Source organism: Rhinopithecus roxellana, chromosome 1 (genome assembly GCF_007565055.1).
Source record: "Rhinopithecus roxellana isolate Shanxi Qingling chromosome 1, ASM756505v1, whole genome shotgun sequence".
NCBI classification, from domain to species: Eukaryota; Metazoa; Chordata; class Mammalia; order Primates; family Cercopithecidae; genus Rhinopithecus; species Rhinopithecus roxellana.
In genome coordinates this window covers 66,321,818-66,344,478 of record NC_044549.1, presented here as the reverse complement: position 1 = coordinate 66,344,478, position 22,661 = coordinate 66,321,818, and the positions used below count along the sequence as shown (strand labels likewise).

Sequence of the window (22,661 nt, the reverse complement as noted above, 5' to 3'; positions counted from 1 at the left end):
TGAGGAATCAGGAAACGAAGAGCAAAGAAAAATAACAAAAGGGAAGATTATCGGAAGCTAGAAGAATAAGGACTTACGTTATGCAGGGCACCTCTTATAAAAGTGCCTCCTGGGATAATGTGGAAAGTAGACAATTATCCTGATAAATATGTAGTTTGGGGGAAACAGGTTGGAAAACACATCAACTACTATAAAGGGATGTCATAGGAAATAATGCACAGGAAGATGTTAGCTATCTTTATAAAGAAGCAGCAGGGTGTGGGGAAATGGGTTTTTAGACAAGGCATTGCAAGGCATTGTTTTTGTTTTCTTGCCTGTAAAACTGAGCTAATACTGTCTTTCAAAAGTAGTTTTTTGTTTGTTTGTTTGTGTTTTTTTTTTTTTTATTGAGATGGAGTCTCACTATGTTGCCCAGGCTGGAATGCAGTGGCACAGTCTCGGCTCACTGCAACCTCCGCCTCCTGAGTTTAAGCAATTCTCCTGCCTCAACTTCTGAAAAGTTGTTGCAGGTCCTCAATGATCACTGCCTCATGGACTCTGTACCTTGTATAATCTTCTTCCTTTGAGTTGTGGGCTAAACTTATTGATTTGCTCCTATAGAATACAACAGAAGTGATGGGAAGTCACTTCCAATATCAGGTTACAAAAGGACTGTGGCTTCCAACTTGGGTGCTCTGTCTTGCTCCCTGGTTCACACATTCTGAAGGAAGCCAGCTGCCATGTTGTGCATGGCCCCATGGAGATATCCATGTAATATGGAGTTAGGAATGACTTCTGGCCTGTGAAGAGCTGAAGCCCTTAGTTCAACAGTCTGTATGGAACTATATCCTGCCAAAAGCACTATGAGTGGCCTAGGAATGGCTTGTGCTCTGGCTGAAACTTTAGATGAAACCATAGCCCTGGTCAAAACCTTCCTGCAACCTCATGAGAGGTCCTGAGCCCGAAGCACCCATCTAAGCCATGTCTGGATTCCTGAATTATGAGGACATAGAAATAATAAATGTTTATTGTTTAAAGCTGTTAAGTATTGGTGGTTATTGTTATGAGGCAACTGCTAACTAATACAACAGTAAGGAGCACAATTTGCAAAGTTCTAAAATTCTTTCTTTCTTTTTCTTTTTCTCTCTTTCTTTCTTTCTCTTTACTGTTCTTTATTCTGGAAAGAACTTAAAGTCATTTATTAAGAAACATAAAAACGTAAAAAGGGTATTGACTAGGTAGAATACAGAAAAATAAGTATAGCACAAAGTGGAGGTACAGGTAAGCTCAAATGTCTAACAATGACCTAATGAAAATGCTCCACATCCCTGGCTAGAGTGATGAACCCAGAGACGAGAGAAAGAGGATCGACCAGATTTCTTCTTCGATATAAACTCTGGTTTCCTATGTGCTAAGATCGATATAAACCTGGAACTTACAATATGTCTGTTGGCTGAAATATACAGGGGACCTGAAAAAAAAAGATGCCATTCCAACCAAAAAGCGCTAAGAAGTTAAGAGAGTAGTAGAAAGGGTAAGATGGAGAGAGATAACAGAAGAAAGAGACAATTTAACACATCCCCAAAAGATTCCTACCTAGCTCAGAGCAGACTTCTTGCCATTCCTCCCTTGCCCGACACGCCCTCACTCATTTTGTCATCCTCTGTCCAGTAGTTAACAGTAACACAATCCTTTTTATCCTTTAAGGCTTAGCTTATCTCTTATGGATGATCCTTTCGTCCAAAATCCTACCTGGGCAGAAATAGTTGCTCTCTTTTGTGCTCTTTTATTCTATTTAATTCATTACAGTCATTTGCATATATAAGACATTTTTTTTCTGCTGATTAGGTTCATCTAGAGGACAGGGTTTGTAACTTACTTACCTTGGCAGGTGCAACACTGTAGGTATACAGATATATGTGTGTGGATGCAAACTGTATCCAACCTGAGTTCAAAATGGCCATGCTAAAGATGTTTTAGCTACCCCAAATAGATATTCAACCTAAATAAGAATAGTGTCTTTGTGTTAGGCACACAGCTTCAAGAAAAGTATCCTAACCGATACTTCTGCCTGGACTGTAATTCTTTATACACCCTCACCACACAGACAGAAATTTGGTTGCTAGCACTTACATGGGCCCTATTTGTACGAAGCATTCTTTATAGGGTCATTACATTATAGTTCTGTAAACTTTTTGTTAAGAATAAACACCTTTTTGTTCATTTGAGCTTTCAACATGATGAATACGTGTTTTGATACATTTTAAAACAGAACCTCAAGTTTACCTGTATTCACCAAAGGTTTCATCTTTTACTGACTGAATTTCTGGGTCTGGATGCAAATCTTCCTTTTCTTTAACTAAAAAAGAGAAAAAAGGTGGGGAAACTAATACAGTGACTGTTTAAAATACACTTTTACCAGTGCTGTGGAATAGTGAATAGTCAATAAGAACAGCATTGCTCAAATGTTTTGATACCAGTGAGGCAATATTTTTTTCTGGCTATACCTGTAGCCCATCTGTTACTTCTTTGTTTAAACAAAAAATAGAGGGGATTTTGGGAAGTTCTACTTTTTTGTCATCACACCTGCAGCATGCTGCATATTTTCACCTGACTACTCAATATTATGTGAACAAGAAGTCTTATTGGAAGAGCCCAACTTAACTTGATTTCTCAGTGAAGACCAAATTACTAAATACGTATTTTACTATCTGGACTTTTTGAAGACATCATAGGCACCTATTAGATCTGTGTCATTAAACTAAATTGAATTTAAAAAGTCAGTCAAGGCTGGATGTGGTGGCTCATGCCTGTAATCCCAGCACTTTGGGAGGCCAAGGCGGGCAGAACACTTGATATCAGGAGTTTGAAACCAGCCTGGACAACAAAGCAAGACCCTGTCTCTATTAAAAACATGGAAATTAGCCAGGCGTGGTAGCGTGCACCTGTGGTCCCAGCTACATGATGGGCTGAGGTGGTAGGATCACTTGAACCTGGGAGGCAGAGGTTGCAGAGAGCTGAGATAGTGCCACTGCATTCCAGCCTGGTCGACGGAACAAGATCATGTCTCAAAAAAATAAACAAAAAAAAAACAACAAAAAAGGTCAATCATTTGGTTGTTATGCATCACTCTTACTCAAAATTGTTGCAACAATCTGAATATTCAGGTCTCCACTGACATTTTCCCTTTTTTGTTTTGTTTTGTTTTGTTTCGAGACAAAGTCTTACTCGGTCACCCAGGCTGGAGTGCAGTGGCATGATCTCTGCTCACTGCAACCTCTGCCTCCCGGGTTCAAGGGATTCTCATGCCTCAGCCTCCTGAGTAGCTAGGATTACAGGCAGCCACCACCACGCCCAGCTAATTTTTGTATTAGTAGAATATAAGACCAAAAGCTCTTATCCTCTTTACAAAAAAACAAAAACAAAAACAAAAACAAAAACAAACAAACAAAAAAAAAAAACAAACCTCAAATACAAATTGTTCTTTATGGAACTTTTTACGACTACATGCAGAGACCTAGTAGATTCTCTTAGCTGCTCTGCAATATGAAATGCTGACTTTTTTTTTTTTTTTCTTTTCAGGGCATGATTTGAAGAAACATCTTTAGAATCTGGATAGCACACAATTCACAAATGATTATTTGTTGGGGATAAGGAGAATACTATAACTCTTTAATGTTTCCCATTAATTACTCAGAACATTTATTAGTCATTGTGAACCTAATTCATAATCATTCAGTCTTCAGAGAAAAAAGTGAAATGCATAACTCCATAAATTATGCATGTCATTTTACAAAAACCTAGAAATTATGCTCTCAATATTTCTTTGTAGATGATGGGTTCCCACTAAATATTTGCTAGATAAATCCTAAGCCAATAATGAACTTCTCATAAATCTGAACATCATGAAATAAATAGCAGTGTAATCTAAATCTTTGTCGCTATATAAAAGCACCACAAATACTAAGCAATACTAGTAATAACCATCATCTTGATACAATATGTATATCTGAAAAAGACAAAACAATTCGGAAGTTGAATGAAATTAAAGGCAAACATCATATTACCAACTATGATGGTTTTCATGGATACCTTATGTATCATTAATTCATGAGGCAGTGTGTCTAATACATGCCATGGTAATAAGAAGCACATTCCTAATAATGATTAACACCAACAAAGTTGGCCAGTGGAGCCAGTAATATTAGAATGTATTAGTGCAAAAAACACGAGTCGTGTATGTCATGTATAGAGAGAGGCGTGCTATAGATGGGTCACTTAAAACACTAAAGCATATATGTGACTTAGTAATATGCCTCTCAATGGCTCTGATCTTTCACAGATAGACAATAGAAGTTTGGAAGTGTTATCAACCTTGTTAGAGCTTTTTTTTTTTCTTTTTTTGAGATGGAGTTTTTGCTCTTATCTCCCAGGCTGAAGTAGTACAGTGGCGCAATCTTGGCTCACTGCAACCTCCACCTCCCGGGTTCAAGTGATTCTCCTGCCTCAGCCTCCCGAGTAGCTGGGATTACAGGCAGCCGCCACCACGCCCGGCTCATTTTTGTATTTTTAGTAAGAGACGGGGTTTCATTATGTTGGCCAGGATAGTCTGGATCTCCTGACCTCGTCATCCATCCACCTCGGCCTCCTAAAGTGCTAGGATTACAGGCATGAGCCACCACACCTGGCAGTTAGAGCCCATTTTAAGTGCTAGAAACTAGAACCAAGTAATTATCTGGAAATAATACTCTAGACCATACTTTTTTTCTGGTTAATTTAGCAATATGTTTTTCCTGTCAGTGCATTGTACAACTAATTTGCTAAAATAAATTTGACTTGAATGTGTATTAAAAAAAAAAAGATGTCTCTGAAGAATGCTTCCCAGAAAATGCTATTTAATAAGCTGAAAATCACATTAAAAAACAATTTTACCTGAGTACTTTCCACCTCTGTTTCTCTTCACAAAGCAAACAGTTAACAATACTAGTGTGAGAAGAGCAATTGCACACATCAGTCCAATAAACCAGCCTTGAGTGGAGATGTCATCATATAAACCAGCATATTCTGTTGTAGAAAGAGAAGTCACAACATTGTACACTAGAAACAGTCTTGTATTCTGTAACATTGGGGAAAATTAGACATCATTTTTAAGCATACCAAATAGTATCAATTTTTTTAATGACCCCAGAAGGAATCCAATGTGAAGGACACATTAATGGGAGAATACTGATAAATCTTTCCTTCTTTATTTAAAAAGGGACTTCTTTGAGTTGTATTTGATTCTGAAGATGAAAAACCAAAGAAGGATAGTGAAGGCAGAAGTTAAACTCAGAAGCAGCAAGGAGCAAGCAAAAAGCGCAAGCTGCCTTGGTTAGAAGCAGATGACCATGGAGCCTGGTGGTTTTGTTTTGTTTTGCTTTTACTTTTTAGTTTGTGTTATTAACATGTGTTAATTAGCAGGAGATATTTTTAGGCAACAACTCTAGTAAAAACAAAATAAAGGATAAGTTGGACTACTGTGAAACATTTTTCATTTTGATAATTTAAAAATATGTCAAAAATTGAAATTATTATTTTCATAACTAATATACTCAGTGTTTTTATGTTTAATATAGGACATATGCAACACTAAATATTCTACAGGACACAGATTGACTAAGACTTCCCCAGATATAATCTCATTTCTCACCTCTCCCTCTTGTCTCAATTACATCTTGAAAAATGCTATCGTTATCACCCCAATTCTTAGTCATTAGGCGAACTATATGTTCAGCTCCCGGCTCAAATACCTCTATTGGGTGAGTCTTTTGAGTAAGATTTACTCCTTCTGATATCTTCCCGAAACCTTTACCTAAGAAATGTACACAGTTAAATCATGTGAATTGTAGTCATGGAAACATAGGACATAAAAAGTAAAAAAATATATATTGTTATTCGAAGTGAATAAGAAAGTCACTTATACCATATTGTCTCAGTTTTTTGAATTATCAGGAGATCAAGAAAATCAACATTTCAACTTCCTTTTTTAATATAATGAAACTGAGTAAATGAAATGAACTCAATACATGGCCGTTTAAGATGAAATGGTACTGTAAATCTGCCTGGTCACATGAATGGTTCAAAACCGTAGACTTAAAAAAATTATACAATACGATTTTGTGCAATTTGGATTTTCACAAACCTAATGGGAAACTGAATATGGCCTTTTGACTTACAATTGACAGCATATAACCTTATAATCATAACTAACTATATATTGCCTTTTTTTTTTTTTTGCCTTGGTCTTCTCCATAAATATTGATGAAATAGCATTACAATATGATCATATATTAAATATTTGAAATTTATAGAAGCCCAAAGTGTGTGAAGTGCAGGCTTGTAGGTACATACCAATGGAATGGTTTTACTGACATTTTGAAAGTGGTGTGAGAAGTTATTTTCAAAAAATATTAATATGTCAATATGTTAATAGTAGAATCTCATAGTAGAAGACAAATATATGCTAACTTCTTATCTTACCACCAAATATCTTAAATATTTTTGCATGCGATCCATAGTTTTGCTGGGAATCAACTCAATATAATAAATATAATCCAGAAAATGTTAGCAGTGTTATAAAATATGTTTCTTACTGAGACTACAACGGGTTATGAAATTCTATTTAAAGTGGGTATATGTTACAGATCAATATTTCATTATGCATTTTCATTATAGAAAAAAATTAATTATATAGTTACTAAATAACAAAAAGGTTTTATTAAAAATTATGCCATGAGAGAAATAAGGCCAATTATATGAGCAAAGCCTTCAAGATTAAGCATCATTGAAACAGAGTGCAATTAATTTTGACCTTGAAAAACAGAGATATTAGTAAAACATTAAGTCGTGCAAGCTTTTGAAAAACAGAGTAAAGCAAGTGATTTATTCAAACCACTAATGACACAAAAATAATATTTCTGATTAGCTCCATTTTTTCCGCTCTTAGATTATGGAATATGATTTATTTGAAAATCAGAGTGACAACCTGAAAACAATCTGAGAAAAATGCTTGTCAATCAAATCCTATTTTTTGAACAAGTGCCAAATGACCTTGAAATGAGCTACATAGGCAGAGCAAGAAGAAAGATGCATAGTAGTAGGTTCCAATTTGCACAAGTGATCATTTTTAGAGTGCTGAGTGATAACAAGATGTATCTTCTCAGTGGAAATATACAGTTTTTTCAAAGATTATGTTGAACTCTAGTAGAAAAAGAGATTATAATTTTTTTCCCTGTACATATAGCAAGACATGCCTATAGAAGAGAAATCAGTGTCAACTGGGGAAGGGGGCAGTTAGCTGGAATACTGAAAATGCAGATTCCTGAAAAAGAGCACAAACACGCTAGTAAGAAACATTTTTAGATTCCTGACACGTAAGAAGTGAAGAAAGGTTCTTTTAAGATATGCAGCAAATTAGTTACATTTTTAGTTTGAAGAAAAGATGCCACATTAGTTGTAAAATCACATGAACAGCATTTTCATCCTCCAAAAACAATTTCTCAAGCATGAATGCAACCAAGCCCAAATTTTCCAACATATGTACTAGAATATGTAATACTTGTAAGGCAATTCTGTGAATATTTTTTCTTATATGCTTCAAATTGGCAAGAATGGGATCAGCACTTCACAAGCACATTATGGTTTTGGTTATATCAAAATAGCAACCAACTCCATGCCTTAAATTCTGTTTTTAAAAATATGGAAGTTGCATGTTTGGACTACTACCATTCTGACTTCTCTTCTTTGTATTGAACACCTGATGTCAGTTTCAATGCTTCAGAAATAAGAACCTTTTATTTACTGCAAAGTTTTCAATCCCTATCTTTAAATCTAACTTTTATGAGCAGGTAAAGTCAGTGAAATGAGTTCTTCATTTCACTTGGTGTTCAATTCATCCTTGGGAATACTTTGTGAGTTTTAGGGAAGTAATTATTTGAATTATACACTTTTCCCACATAAAGGGGTTTTAAATGTTTCAGGAATCTGAGCAAAACATAAGCTTGTTATTAGTCAGATATAGCAGGCACAATAAGATGTAAAAACAAACCAGTAATAAAGGTCAGAGCATAACCATTCACACACAAACAGGGTGATTTACAGTGATTCACAAGTTTGAATATATTTTAATATACATCTTCAATAAATAATAGGCAATTGAATTTTCTTCACTATTTCTCCCCTTCGTGATGTTTCTTTCATTGATTCTACCATTTTTCTAATCTACAATTTGGAAAAGCATCCAGAACACAGTCTGACACATAGTATTAGACTGGTGCAAAAGTAATTGTGGCTTTTGTCATTACTACTTTTAATGGAAGGGCCACAACTACTTTTGCACCAACCTTAACACACGATAAATACACAACTCTATTTCCCTTTCTTCCATCTTCTACATCCTTCCTTTCTCTCTCCAATATCCTTCCACGCCTGAACAGCTTAAGCCCTACCTAAATCCCTCTTTGTTTAAGTTAGTGTGTACATCAGTTTCTCTGATCTGATTTATCTGCGAAGGTCCTATTGCTATCATAGAAAGCTTAGCAAGAACCTTGCTAAAATCGTAACTGGAGATGCAATTTGGGAAGGGAAATGGTTAAAGGTGCAAAAAAATAGAAAAGTGTAATTGAATTAGGATAATTGTGTTACAAGTGAAACCATAGATTTATAAGCCATTTCCCAGCCAGTTGCTTGGCATCAATCATCAGACAGTAAAACAAAACTGACATATGAATCAATGTATATAGAGTGAAGGCATGAAAGTGAGATGTATTAGATCTGTAATGTCTACCAATGCAAGAGCCAAATATTTTTCTGTATGGAAACATTTCTAAAAGAAAAATATACCTTTACTAACCTTTTGAACAGCTTTGTGACCTTATGTCCCGCTACTTTAATTAAGTAAAATTATAGTTCCTGACCTTGTATACACTAAGCTATAATTTGATTGGTATTGCGCAGAAATCCATAAATTGAGTCAATGTGAACTTTCCAAACAGGATTAATAAATTCTGCCTCTATGTCAGTGGAAAACAGAAGGTCAGACAGAGTGGGATCACAATCATTTCTAATTTACAATGACTAGCACGGTGCTTTCCTTTCAGTGCAGCTGTTTACAAAGATGCAGCCTCTTTTTAAAGCCTCTGTTAAAAAGAGAAGCCTCATGTACTTACTCCCTTTGCCTAAGGTGGAGCTTTCCTCCGTGATGGGTTTTCCACAGCCCTGTGAAGTGCAAGCCCTCAAGTAGAATTTGTACTTGGTAGTTGGATTCAGGTTTGAGAGGTGCCAGCTGGGCTTTGATGGAGTTGTAATGTTAATATCATTTAATTCTCCAATCTCGTAGGTGTCATTTACTAAAGAATAAACATGAACAACAGCTCAAATGTATTTAACGATTCAAGTTGCATTCTTCATTATTTTCATTTCTCCTCATGCTTGTGGTGTGTAAAGATACATTAATGATTCATAACCATCAACTCATTTAATCCTATGAGGTACGTACAACTACTATGACTATACCATACATGACAAAACTGAGGTCTCACAAGAATAAGTGCTTTGCTCTGATCTTGAGTCTGTAAATTTGCAAACTGGAATTTGAATCCAAACCATGGCCTTTTGACCCCAGAGAAACATCTTTAATCCCTGTGCTATATTGGAGCCAACTGCTCCAGCTTCATAATACCTGTTAATAATAATGAATTTTCCCCATTGCTATATTTTCATTGTACCTTTGAATTAAGTACTTGTAATTTCCTTTTGGAAGAATAATTCAAGATGATAATTTATTTGTGTCTTCTATGGTTTCTAGTTTAACATATGGCACCAAATAGCTACTCAATATACATAGAATCAATAAATGCAAGAATATATTAAATATTTAAGAATATCTACTGTGTACTAAGTACTATGCAAAGTGCTAATTGTAAAAAGCTGAATCAGATAGCTTCTTTCAAAGAATTGCAACCCAGCAAAGACATGAGATTTGTGTACCCAGCAGAGACATGAGATTTGTGTAAGAGTGTGGTGTATTATAAGATTACTGTAACAATAATCCAAGAGATAAAATACATCCAAGATAGTGCAGCTGTTAGTGGCAAGAAAGAATATAGAATAAATCCTCTTGACTCTCAGTCCAAGATACCATAGATGTTTAAAAAATGCATTTATTATTGACATAAAAATGCCTTCCTTGGTCCATAAAATGCAATTCAAATCAATGAAAAGAAAAAACAAACAAACTAGGCACCCAAACATTGGAAAGAAGGATGTGAAATCATCACTCTCTTAGATTTTTTGAAAGCATAATTGTGAATGACCACAAAGTCAATTGAAAAACTACTACAATCAATATAAGAATTCAGGAGAGTGTACATAGAGCTCTCATACATATAAATTGCAACAATTTAGACTATCTAAGAGCAATAAGAAAAAGGTAAACTACCTAAAATGTCTTGATCATTTAATATTGAGAGCAAAATAATTATATATTATTTTATTTTAAAATCCACATATCAAGCAGTTCAGTAATCATTACAATTGTTAATATTTCAACTTCTATATTTTAAGAACTTATTTTTAAATAAACTTAAATGTTACATACAGATCAATATGAAGGTTGGAATTTAATTAGTTGAGTTTCTTATTGTTAGGATAAGAAGGTATACATTTACCAAACAAACTGACATTTAAAAGAATCTTCAAATATTTCTTCAATTCTTACACCATTTTTGAAAACCAGTACATGGAATAATGTAAGGTTAAGAGCTCAACATGTAGAATTGGACTGATCTTGCTTTGCATTCTTAACACTTACTTTACTGCTTGACTCTGTGTGAGTATACTCTCTATATCTCAATCCCCTCATTCATAAAATAGTGATAGTACATATCTAATAGATTTCTTACTTTAATGAAACAATGCAAAGAGATACACTTAGTACTGATCCTGCTACACAGCGAGCACTCAAAAGTGCTAAAATCTACTTCTGTTGGGATTAGGCCTGTATGTATTTAAACATATATGCTAATTTCAGCAGAAACCATCAGAAGCTAAAGCAAATATGTGACCTGGGTTGCTGGAAGTCTTGAGTTGATGTGAAAGTAGCACAACAGGGCTATGATCAAGTTGACTTGTAAGCAGTGTATGCTGGGTTTCTGTATTTCTGGTGCTTTGAGAATTGATGTCTTGAAAGTCTAAAATTTTCATGATGGGATGTTGCTAAAATTTTCTATAATGTCAGTTCCCTAAGTTCCATTTTAAGATGATGCTTAGACTCGAGGACTGTTCAAGATGGGAGGCACTACTATTAAAAATGACCTGATTTCATCTGAACACATTCACGTTACTCTAGTTGCACAGCAGCATGTGCGCAGAGCCCATTCTGAGTAATGCTCCAAAGACAATTATTTAGTCCTCTCAATATCATCTCCATGAAACAGCGAGCAACCCATAGAGAATTTGATAAACACAAGTATATTTAAGGTTGAGTATGCAAGCATATATCTGAGACAGAAGAGGTAGTGTGCTTTGAATCTCTATCACATCACTCAATAACTCTTTTGCATTTTTCCTACTTCTCCAAACATCTTACATATAAACATTAAACGCATGTTTTGTGTACTCATCAGCACACTGCTTTTTTTCTAAAACAGGTAAGCAAACCTTTCAGTAAAGGGCCAGATGGTAAACATTTAGCCTTTGTAGGCCATGTAGTCTCTGCTGAGATGACAACTTTACCACTCCAGGGAGAAAGCAGCTGTAGACATACATAAATAAGTGGACATGGCCATGTCGTCATAAAACTTTATTCCTAAAAACAGGCAGCAGGCTGAATTTGGCATGCAAGCCAGTTTACAAGCCCCTGGGCTACAAGGAAGAATGGCAGCTTACAAACCATGGCCTTAAGTGATCATTAGACTCCCAACATAGCAAACAGCATACTCAATCAAAAAGTGAAATTTAACAAGTTAACTCCAATTCAAATTTCTACTTACTTATCTGATATTGCAAAAGATAGCCAGTTAAGTTTCCATTTAATTTCTTAGGTAGTCCCCAGGATAAAGTGGCAGTGTCTTCATCAACTTTGATGACCTTGAGAAAAGTTGGCTGTTCAGGTACTAGGAAACACAAGACCAAAAATAAACTCACATAAATTAGCAAAATTCAAAAAAGCCCTATTATATTATAAATTTTATTGAAATTGACAAGCCAACTCATCTGAAGTAAATATTAATTAACTACTAATAAAGAAGAATGTTTATTTTATTTATTTATTTATTTTGAGACAGAGCTCTTGCTCTGTGGCCCAGGCTAGACGGAGTGCAGTGGCCCAATCTCTGCTCATTGCAACCTCTGCCTCCCAGGTTCAAGTGATTCTCCTGCCTCAGCCTCCCAAGTAGCTGGGACTACAGGTGTGCACTACCACATCTGGCTAATTTTTGTATTTTTAGTAGAGACAGGATTTCATTATGTTGGCCAAGCTGGTTTGGAATTCCTGACTTCAAGTTATCCATCTGCCTTGGCCTCTCAAAGTGCTGGAATTTACGGGCATGAATCACCATGCCTGGCCATAATGAGGAATGTTTAATGTGGCCATGGATCACCTCCATTTTTGACATGACTCTCCATCGTTACCCTCTCACCTCCTTCTGGTGTTTGAAATATATAAGGCTCACTTTCAGGACCAGCTCCTTTAGAGTTATAGGCTAAAACTGTTAAGTGAAATTCACTAAAGGCATCTAAGGAAGGAACCATTCCAGAGTTTCTTTGTCCTGAAAATCTTAGAGCATTCACTTCTTTGGGATGTGTTCTTCCATCCAACAGACTTTTTGTTTTCCACCAATTTATCTGCAATGAAAACAAAAGTCTTTTAATATATCCATCGTGGTGGCAGATTCTCTTTGGCTTCTTCTGAAATCAGTTCTTATTTATTCTCAGATACCAATTCAACAACAAGAAGAAAAACCATGATAAAAACCTGATAGCCTTTCAGACGTCCATGTACTCTGTCCTTTGGAATTGTTGACCAGGTAACTTTAACTAATGTACTGTTTATAACGTCCACCCCATGGATCACTGGAGCTGTATCAGGATCTGTTAATCATATAAGATTGATTAGTTTTCAATAACCTGCACATGTGATTATTAGGACCCGTTTTCAAAAATTTTCATAATGTTTCTTCTGGAGAAAGCACTTTTATGAAATTCATTCCAAATGGAACCAAAAGAGTTTCTCATGATAGATAAGTTTATCAGCCCAAATAGATTTCCCAAAGAAGAGGAGAGCCTGTATCACACTGAGAAACAAAGCCCTCCAGATAGATACAATATGGGCAAATAAAACCAGAAACTATTCTGTGGGCATCTTGGTTTTGGAAGCAAGTGAATTAAACTAGTAATATAAATAAAATTGGTTGGGATTTTTGTTAATCAAGTATTAATAACAGTTAACATTTGAGCATATGCTATATGTCAGGCACTGTTCTAAGGGCCTTACCTCAACTGGCTCATACAACCCTATGAAGAGGACATTATTATCTCTATTCTATAGGAGTTCTTACTACAGAGGAATAAGCTGAATACAGAGCAGTCAAGACTAATACTATCTTAATTCGCATGTGTTATGTGTTTTTTGTGCTTTTATTTGGGTAAAAGAATTTAAACAGCTGGTGAGTAATGAGTTGGCTATTTCTCATTCTCAACCTTCTTCTATTTTTGGATCAAATTATTATTTTAGATGCTGGGAAGGCAATGAGAATAACCCCTAATATTATTCAAAGCATTCGCAATACAGAATACAGTGTTTTTTCTCCTTCCAATAACCTATTTGCAACAGTTAGTGTGGCATCAGAATGTGTGTGTGAGTATAATTCTATATATAAATCTGGGTGTATATCTCATCAGTATTAGGAAAGCTCCAGACATGCCATTGAAGCCCAGGGCATGACAGCAAGTGACTGTTAGGGGATCCTTGACAAGTAAGGGCAAATATACTTGAAAATCTTATGACAGTTATGTGGCTTTAAATGATTGCAGTGATAATTCCTGATTTTCAATGTAGGAAGAGCTTTATAGGAAACTGAATAAAATGCAAACTTTCAACATACTTCCTTGGTATTGTATACTGATCAACTGTCCTCCAGTCAATCCTAAGATAGAAATCATGTGTTATGTTTCTTTTTATCTCCCATGGCTAATACAACCTCTTTGCATGCACTAGCTGTTCACAAATATTTGTTGACAGAAGTACAATATATTTGAGAGCAACAGTTATTGACGTGCTTAGCAGTTTTAGTGCATCACTTACAGTCTTCTCCAGAATAGAGAGTCACTGACTGAGGGGCAGGACCAGATCCTAGTTGATTTATAGCCTGGACTTTGACATCATAAGGGGCGTAGACAGCAGGCGTCATCACCCTCAACGTGTGGTTTGTGACTGTTTCTTCTTCCCACTCCACTGGGGCTCCCTGTGGCTTCCAGGTCACTCTGTACTCTAGGCCTGGTCCATTCTGCTCCATGGATTTCAAAGGCTAAAACAGAAGTCGAAACTCATTCAGTCTGATAACAGACGTGTTGACTCAGAGATGGTGGTGAACCACCCTAAGTGGTATAAGGAACAACGCAATGGAAGGATCATTTGTTGAGAGATCTTAAATCCCCCTTCTTGGTTTAGAGACGGTTGTGAAAAAGTTTTGTCATCATATGAGCTTAAGTATGAAAATTAATCCCTTACCTCCCCAAGTAATGAGCAGCCTACACATCAGATGCCTGGATTATGTCCTTATGATAAAGTCTAAGTTTTCATACATGAAGGAAGTTACAAAGAAATGCCACGAAGTGTTTTAGCTTTTTGCTTATGCTTTCCACTACATTCCACCTTTTCATTTTCAAAAAACAGACTGAAATGAAAAATAATATGGCCACGAATTCTTTGGTTGTGAATGGGATTCTCCCATGGCTTTTTGAAGAAAACTCTCTTGTACTTGGTTCTCTCCTTCTTCATTTTTCTTCCATAAGAAGAGACAGATTATGTATACATATTTGGAGACTATGCATGTTTATACTTTAATACAAAGAAGCAGTAGCTCCTCTATCTAATAATTTCCCAGCTCCTTGACCATTCTTTATTTTTCTTTAAGAAAAAATGCCTCCCTTATCCACTTTGTTTTGCTGCATAGAAATATTTGGAGGAATAATTTCTTTCTTTCTTTTTTTTTTTTTTCCTTAAGATGGAGTTTCACTCCCATTGCCCAGGCTGGAGTGCAGTGATGTGGTCTCAGCTCACTGCAACCTCCGTATCCCAGGCTCAAGTGATTCTCCTTCCTCAGCCTCCCAAGTAGCTGGGATTATAGGCATGCACCACCACGCCTGGCTACTTTTGTATTTTTAGTAGAGACAGGGTTTCTCCATGTTGGTCAGGCTCGTCTTAAACTCCCAACCTCAAGTGATCCACCTGCCTCAGCCTCCCAAAGTGCTGGGATTACAGGCATGAGCCACCGCACTCAGCCTGGAGGAATAATTTCTAGTATGGGAAATTGGGTATTTCCACTTTAGTTTTTAATTGAGCAACAGTTTAATTTAAAAACAATAATGTGGTTTAAACTGCCTGTTTAATTTCAAAGATAATGGAATTGTGCATTGAAATGAATCAGTTACATAAAATATGTTTAATATATGATTTTAATCCTAAATTTAAGGTTCACCTATATAAACAGTAATTTTGTCTGGATATGTGAGTGAGTCAACAATGTCATACATAGTGTTTTTAAAGAATCTGTAACCCTTCACAACTTAATCTAATTTACTAAAACACTTATTAGAGGCATTGCTTGGAATTAAGTTGAAAGCATAGTGACATATCAGCAAAATAATTTTAAGCATATGCCTATTCCAACGTGAATAAACTAAACTAACTAGGAGAAAAAAAATCAAAACAAAATGAAAACTTTCTGAGATTTTTCTGCAGACCTTGCTTATACTTCCATTCATTGGAAAGTTTTGTTCCAAGATATTTTGGAGTGTGAAATGGATATACATTCACCAGGGGCTTTAGCATTGTCCCAGTGAAATAGGCCATGAGTCTGTAGGGCCGTACTGCAATGTGGAATGATAGTTTCCTTCAGTCCCTACTGACAATAAGTGTGTTTAAATAATACTATTCATTTTACACATTTTGCTCCAAAGAAAGGAGTTAAATTTAATAAAGTTCTCTGACAAATTTTAAATAAATAAATAATAAACCATAACACTTTAAACAAAAATATTTTAGCTATGTTATCGGCCTTTTTGGTACCCAGGAACCAAAATAAACAGCCTGAATGCTTTGTATTTGACTTTGAGGCAATGCCTAGTGAACCTCAGATGTTTCCCAAATAATCTCTTCAACAAAGAACAGAAGGAGCAAGGGCAGAGTAAGCAAGAAGGCCACCAGCCTTCCCTTCTCTCTGCCTCTCGTGAAATAGCCCACGAGGAAGGAGTCTCTAGAAAACAGGTTCTTAACTTGGGGTGTAGGAATCCCTAGATGGGGTACATGTGTATCCTTTAAAGGATCTGAGAAGCCAATGATATCTTTAGTATGACTTTTTGTGTATAATTTTCTAGAAAAAGATCCTGTACTTCCAACATAGTTTCAAAGACATCTATGAACCAAGCAAGGTTATAACTATTAAGCTAGAAAACAGAAAGACTTCTGTCCTGCCTTAATTCTATTGTTTAAAAAATTGTTGAACATTTTTATTTATTTTTAATTGAGAAATAAAAATTGTATATACTTATGTACAACGTGTTTTGAAATATGTATACATTGTGGAATGGCTAAATTGAGCTGCTCAAAATATATGTTAGTTCATATACTTATTTTTTATGATAGAACACTTAAAACCTAGTCTCTCAATAATTTTCAAGAATACAATATATTGTTATCTACTATAGTCACTAGGTTATGCAATATTTCATCTGATTCCACTTAATTTCATTTTAAAGCCAGTAGATCTTCTTATTATACTTATAATATAAATAATAAAACCTAGATCCATTAGGAATTAACTACCTTGGATGTGATCACATAACCATGTAATTAAAGATGTTCCTGCTTCTCAACATTAGTGGGGTTTTAGGACTTTTGGTTTTGTTTTTGGTGTCCTTTAAGTTTGAAATGTGTTATTGTATTGAGCAAAGCTAAAAATTCACATACCTACGCTTAAGAACAATGGAAACTCTCAGGCAAAAATTACCCTGATACAGGTATTTAACTGATGAGGTTGCAGTAGACTCTTTTGTCCTGTTTTGTGAGTAGAACATTACAATGTTTGAACACTCAAAATATATGAGTGAGTCATGACCCACTTAATATAGGAAAAGTGAATGTTTGAAGGTAATGCTAACTAAAAAGCCTAGTTCTACCATTCAGTTAAATTGTATTGTTATTTGAATTCAATCATATTTAATGTTAAATGTAAAACATAAACAAATAAGCAAAACTTAGGGACATCCAGTCTGTTCCTAGTGCTCATCTTCATTGTTAATTCTTTTGGGAAAGATCAGCTTTTTTTTTTTTTTTTTTTTTCCAAAGTATGTCTCTCTGACCGTTATCATGTAGATAGGAATTATTTTGGGTACACCTCTGGAGGGGCTCCGGTAATTCATTCACAATGCTATCTGATTGTGAAACTGGGAAAAGCCTGGAGTCTAACTCCTTTCCATAGGATGATCCATATAGAACAATACTTAATGAATGAATGTTCTTAAATTTCACTGGCTGTGTCAGTAGTGACTAGATCTCTGACACATCAAGATAATAGGAGACACCATGGGACATATTGGGAATGTAACTGTCAGTCTAGATCCAATTCCTGTGACTACTTCCTTCCTCTAATCAATTAATTACTAGATTACATGCCATTTGCTCCTCAAAAACAAATTATAAATGCTTTTTTTTTTTTTTTGCTTTTTTTTTTTTTTTTTTTTTTGAGACAGAGTCTCACTCTGTCACCTAGGCTGGAGTGCAGTGGTGTGATCTCAACTCACTGTAACCTCCACCTCCCAGGTTCAAGTGATTTTTCTGCCTCAGCCTCCCAATTAGCGGGGATAACAGGCATGCACCACCACACCTGGCTAATATTCATATTTTTAGTAGAGAGGCAGTTTCACCATATTGTCCAGGCTGGTCTCAAGCTCCTGACCTTGTGATCTGCCCACCTTGGCCTCCCAAAGTGCTGGGATTACAAGTGTGAGCCACTGTACCTGGCCATAGATGCTTTCTTATTAAAACCCCATTTTTACAAGAAGAGAGCATTAATAATCAATCCTGTGTATCTTCAGGGTAATAAAAAATGACTTGTGAGTGAGAGGAGCAGTCAAAAAGACTGAAGATTTCTGGCCTTTTTTCCATGTGACACAGCCCATGGCATCTGGGTGAGGTCATTAAACTCTGAGATTCCCAGTTTCTCTGTATGACATACAAGACTGACGCCATCGTGAACCACAGCCCTCCCAAAGGAGTAGTGAAGATTAATGAGTTTATGTTACTGGAACATGATGTGCTTCTCTGAGGAACTGATTGGCAAATACACAGTATTATTGTTATCTAACCGACTATATTATCTATTTTATGAAAATTTCTATGGAACTTAAGGGAGGATAAGACAGATATACCCTAAAAGACTAACATCATTTTAGATTATAAATTAAGTAATTATCAAGACTATGTGGTAGTAACTATTTATAACCACAAATTCAAGGAAAGAAATAATATTCTTGAATATATTTCATTTCTATGTATTACCATTTTTTTAAAAAAAAATCCACACCTTAAACTTGTAAAACTTAATTTCACTGAAGTGGAAATAAAGAGCTAATTTTGATCTAAAAAATATTGACTAAATATTTTGCAGGTATGGGCCATTTGATTGTGTAATGAGTTCAAACACCAACATATGAGGATAAAAAGCAAACTAAACTTTGTGCATTTTAAAATTCTTCCAAGAATTATCCCTGGAATGAGTTGTGGAAATAAATTAGTATATTTCAGCATACATTAAAAAATGTTCTATGTTTACACAAAGTTTTGTAAACTCAATGTTGGAGGCCTATTACTCATCAGAATGGTTGAATGATAATTTCCTTTTAGGTAGGTCAATATACTCATCATGAAATACATCCAAGTAGTAGAGGTAAAATAAAATTCCCCACTGTTACAGAAGAAATTTGGAAATGACCCTAGAATAATTAAAATTATCTGGGTAGATGTACATTTTTATGCAAAATTCAAATGGTGAAGTCTATTTAATAACATTTAACGGAGATATGTAAAGGAGGAAAAACTGAGGTTTGGAGTCCAAAGATCCTCATATATAAATCCTAGCTTTGTGGATTTCTGGTTGTGTGGTGATGGGCAAGACATTCATTATCCTGGATGCCATCTTCAGGTCTAGAATAAGGCGTTCATGATGCTTTCTTCACAAGATCATCCTCAGAATTATTAGAAAGGAGAATACAAAATGTCTACTGGTGTTTAATGAGGCGTGAATATTCTTTGGGGGGTCATCAGTTTGACATGCATAATATCTAGTAGATTATACTAAATTAATTAAAGATTTTCAGTATTTCTTGAATGGAAGAGAATCTAGAATATTGTTAATTAAACTATTAATAATTTGAAACTTTTGGTAATGTATTACAACTAAATCAATCTGTATAATCTTCCCTAAATTGTTGACTAGTGTTAAACTCGGTTTCATAACATCATTTTAATCACAATGATCCTTAAAATTTACGATGATGATGATGACTCACAAATTCATTTCATTTCCAAATCTTATCTTTGTTCTTTAAAAAATATTGTGCTATCATTGTAGTTAGCATGCAGACCTAAGACAAAGAGAAAAAGAGTACAAAGAAATATATAACATATTAAGGAATACAAACCTCCCACTTTATAATCATTTCCTTTGGTTGAGAGGCTTGAACCCTTATGTTTTGTGGATTCCTATCTGGAGCTGAAAAATTAAAAACATTAACATTATTTTTCCTTTTAACCCATAGGTAAGTCATCATATCACAACTCCTCCCCCCAAAAACCACAGATAATTAAATAAGTTTGATTGTACTTATTAATTTATATCTGGTCCAGTTCCTAAAAAGATTTAAGGTAGCTTTTAAATATATATTTTATTTAAAACGATAAAATAGTCTTCTTGGAGTGAAATAATTATTATCCAGTGGAGAGTAGATGGTTTACTATATATGTCTTAATTTTGAACCTGCTTTTAAAATTTTTAAAACTACTTTCTAAAATTCTGAACTTGCTTTTTAAAAATACATATTTTAATTTAAGCCTGCTCTATTTTTTCTATTAGAATTGTCATTAGAAACATATGTGGTGAATATTTGCCTTTAGAAGAATAAAATAAACACCATGTATTAATATCAGCAGCCAAGTTTTAAGGGCATCAAATAGAACAAAACCTGTAAAGTAGTCATCAATATTTTTAGATGGATTCATTTTATTAGAAATAGCTAAATGTGGAGTTTAGTGATGTACACTAAAATCATGCAAGTGTTAATTTCTATCTGATTCAGTTATCACCATGACTTGCTTTTACTCAGTCCAAAAAGGAAATTATATCCTAGAGTATTTATTTTAGCCAAGGAAAAATAAAATGTCATACTATGACCACATTGATGATCAATAACAATTCAGTAATACAAATTTTAGCACAGTCATTCTTGAGATTTTTTCAAAAGCATCTTGGAAATTTAGATTGATGTTGAAACACAAGAAAAGACACTTAATGCATAAAAATTAATAATGTTAGATATATATATATATTGAACTTTAATTTAGAACTTACTTGATGATATCTGGTTAAATTTGATGTTTAGCCATCAGAAATTACTGAAAGTAATTTTTTTTTCATATGTCACTCCCCTAATTTCCTGCTTCTATCTAACTCATATGTAATACTTCTGAGACGCGTGTGCTTTGAATATTTTGTGTGCTGTTTATACAACCATTAACACTATTTGGAGAAATCTAAAATCCTACATTACTCTACCAATCTTTTTTAAGATGTTCAGAGATGGGGACAAACAAATATTTTGTTAGAAACCTGATGTGAGAACCTGCATACCTGCTGGCGGTGTTTCATGATGGTCTGACGGCTGGCTAGGTTGGCTTCTCCCTACTTCATTCACGGCTATGACCCTGAACTGGTATCTCACAAATGGAGCCAAAGGTAAGATAACTGTGGTTTTCCTTCCTTGGACTCTGGTCAGTTCCTCCCACCTTCCAGGCTCTTCTTTGTTTCCTTCAAATTCAACAATATACTCTGGGAAAAACATTAAAAAGGGGAAAGAAACATTAGAATATATGGAGTATGAATAAATTATACCAAAATTTATACCCAATATTAAAAGTTCAAAAGAATGTTATAAGAAGAATAATCCACTAAGGCTGGTTTAAAAATGGCTTCACTATTAATTTTGAGTATCCAGAGTAATGAAAACAGTTATCCCAAGTCTTCCTACCGCTAATATTGCTATTGTGGTCATCTCCAGCTTCCCAGCTCAGCCGAACACTCTTGTTCTGTCTTTCAGACAAGTGAAGGTTTTCAGGTGGATCCGGAACATCTAATTAACAAAGGGAGGGAAAATGTAGATAATTGCCTTTGTTTATCTGATTCCCTTCCTCAGACACATTGCCAGCTACCCTGAGACAGAGCAGTTACCACTCTCTTAGGGACCTGGGGAGCCCCCGACATATGGAAGTGAAAGGTGGAGTTTCAAGGCTAATTCAGGCACCTAGCTAGCCCTAAGAAGTAAATAAACAGCTTGATAAGAATGAAGGTAATGTAGCTTTAAACAATAGCCAAGGAAGCTAGAGTCACAGGGATGTTTGATTCCCCTATAGAAACTGAAGATAATGTCTTCATATATGTCTCTAAGTTGTTTTTCTGGAACCCAGACTGTCACCAAATACATTTGCTGGCATGGAGACTTCAGATAAGGGGAAACTGAAGTCTGAGCTCTGACCATCATTTCTTTGTAAATTTCTTCCTGAGGGGCCTCAAGGGAGCCACGTCCATGAGTCAGAGTTAATCTTCTTTTTGGTTGACTCCCAATTTTTAAATAAAGCCTCTCTTCCTTAACCAATTGCAAATCAGAACATCTTAGAATCTACCTAAGTAAGCCATGTCCCATCCCCACTTCAAGATATCTCACCCTTTTAGGTATAAACCAATGTGTAACCTCAAAGTATTAATTTACTTTTTTGCCTGTAGCATTTGCTTTCCTGAAGTTTACTCCCACTTTTAGACACCCTCACCTGCAAGCCATCGCGGAGGTTGGGACTTAAGCGTGAACTGACCCGTTCTTGTTTGGTGCCCTGCAGATAAATGTTCCTTTCTTCCACTGCAAACCTCAGTTTAGACACCTGGTCTTACTGCACTGGGTTGGTGACCCCAGTTTGGTTCCATAAAAACCCTTCTTTTCTGGACCCATGTCTCCACTATGCTCAATCGCATCAGCCTCTGGGGTCTGGGGTTCTTTGTAAACTGCAGCATCTTCACATGTACTCCCCAGTGGACCATATTACCTCCCTCTTCTCTGATTATGGTCTCAAGGGGTTATCCTTGACCAGGGACATCAGA

General features: G+C 35.4%; 1 protein-coding gene across 3 annotated transcripts in view; it reads right to left on the bottom strand.

Moving 5' to 3' along the window:
* CHL1 (cell adhesion molecule L1 like) overlaps positions 1 to 22,661 on the bottom strand; it is a 212,121-nt gene that overhangs the window by 5,512 nt on the left and 183,948 nt on the right. For 2 of the 3 annotated variants that reach the window (XM_030920582.1, XM_030920639.1), the window contains exons 17-27: positions 21,541 to 21,642; positions 21,144 to 21,341; positions 19,939 to 20,009; positions 14,321 to 14,543; positions 12,992 to 13,107; positions 12,657 to 12,861; positions 12,009 to 12,131; positions 9,186 to 9,365; positions 5,669 to 5,830; positions 4,912 to 5,043; positions 2,266 to 2,338 (exon numbers count right to left, since the gene is read on the bottom strand). In XM_030920582.1, the coding sequence (XP_030776442.1) occupies positions 2,266 to 2,338; positions 4,912 to 5,043; positions 5,669 to 5,830; positions 9,186 to 9,365; positions 12,009 to 12,131; positions 12,657 to 12,861; positions 12,992 to 13,107; positions 14,321 to 14,543; positions 19,939 to 20,009; positions 21,144 to 21,341; positions 21,541 to 21,642 (1,585 nt within the window). The remainder of the gene's footprint in view (positions 1 to 2,265; positions 2,339 to 4,911; positions 5,044 to 5,668; positions 5,831 to 9,185; positions 9,366 to 12,008; positions 12,132 to 12,656; positions 12,862 to 12,991; positions 13,108 to 14,320; positions 14,544 to 19,938; positions 20,010 to 21,143; positions 21,342 to 21,540; positions 21,643 to 22,661) is intronic. The other variant, XM_030920702.1, reaches the window with a different exon arrangement.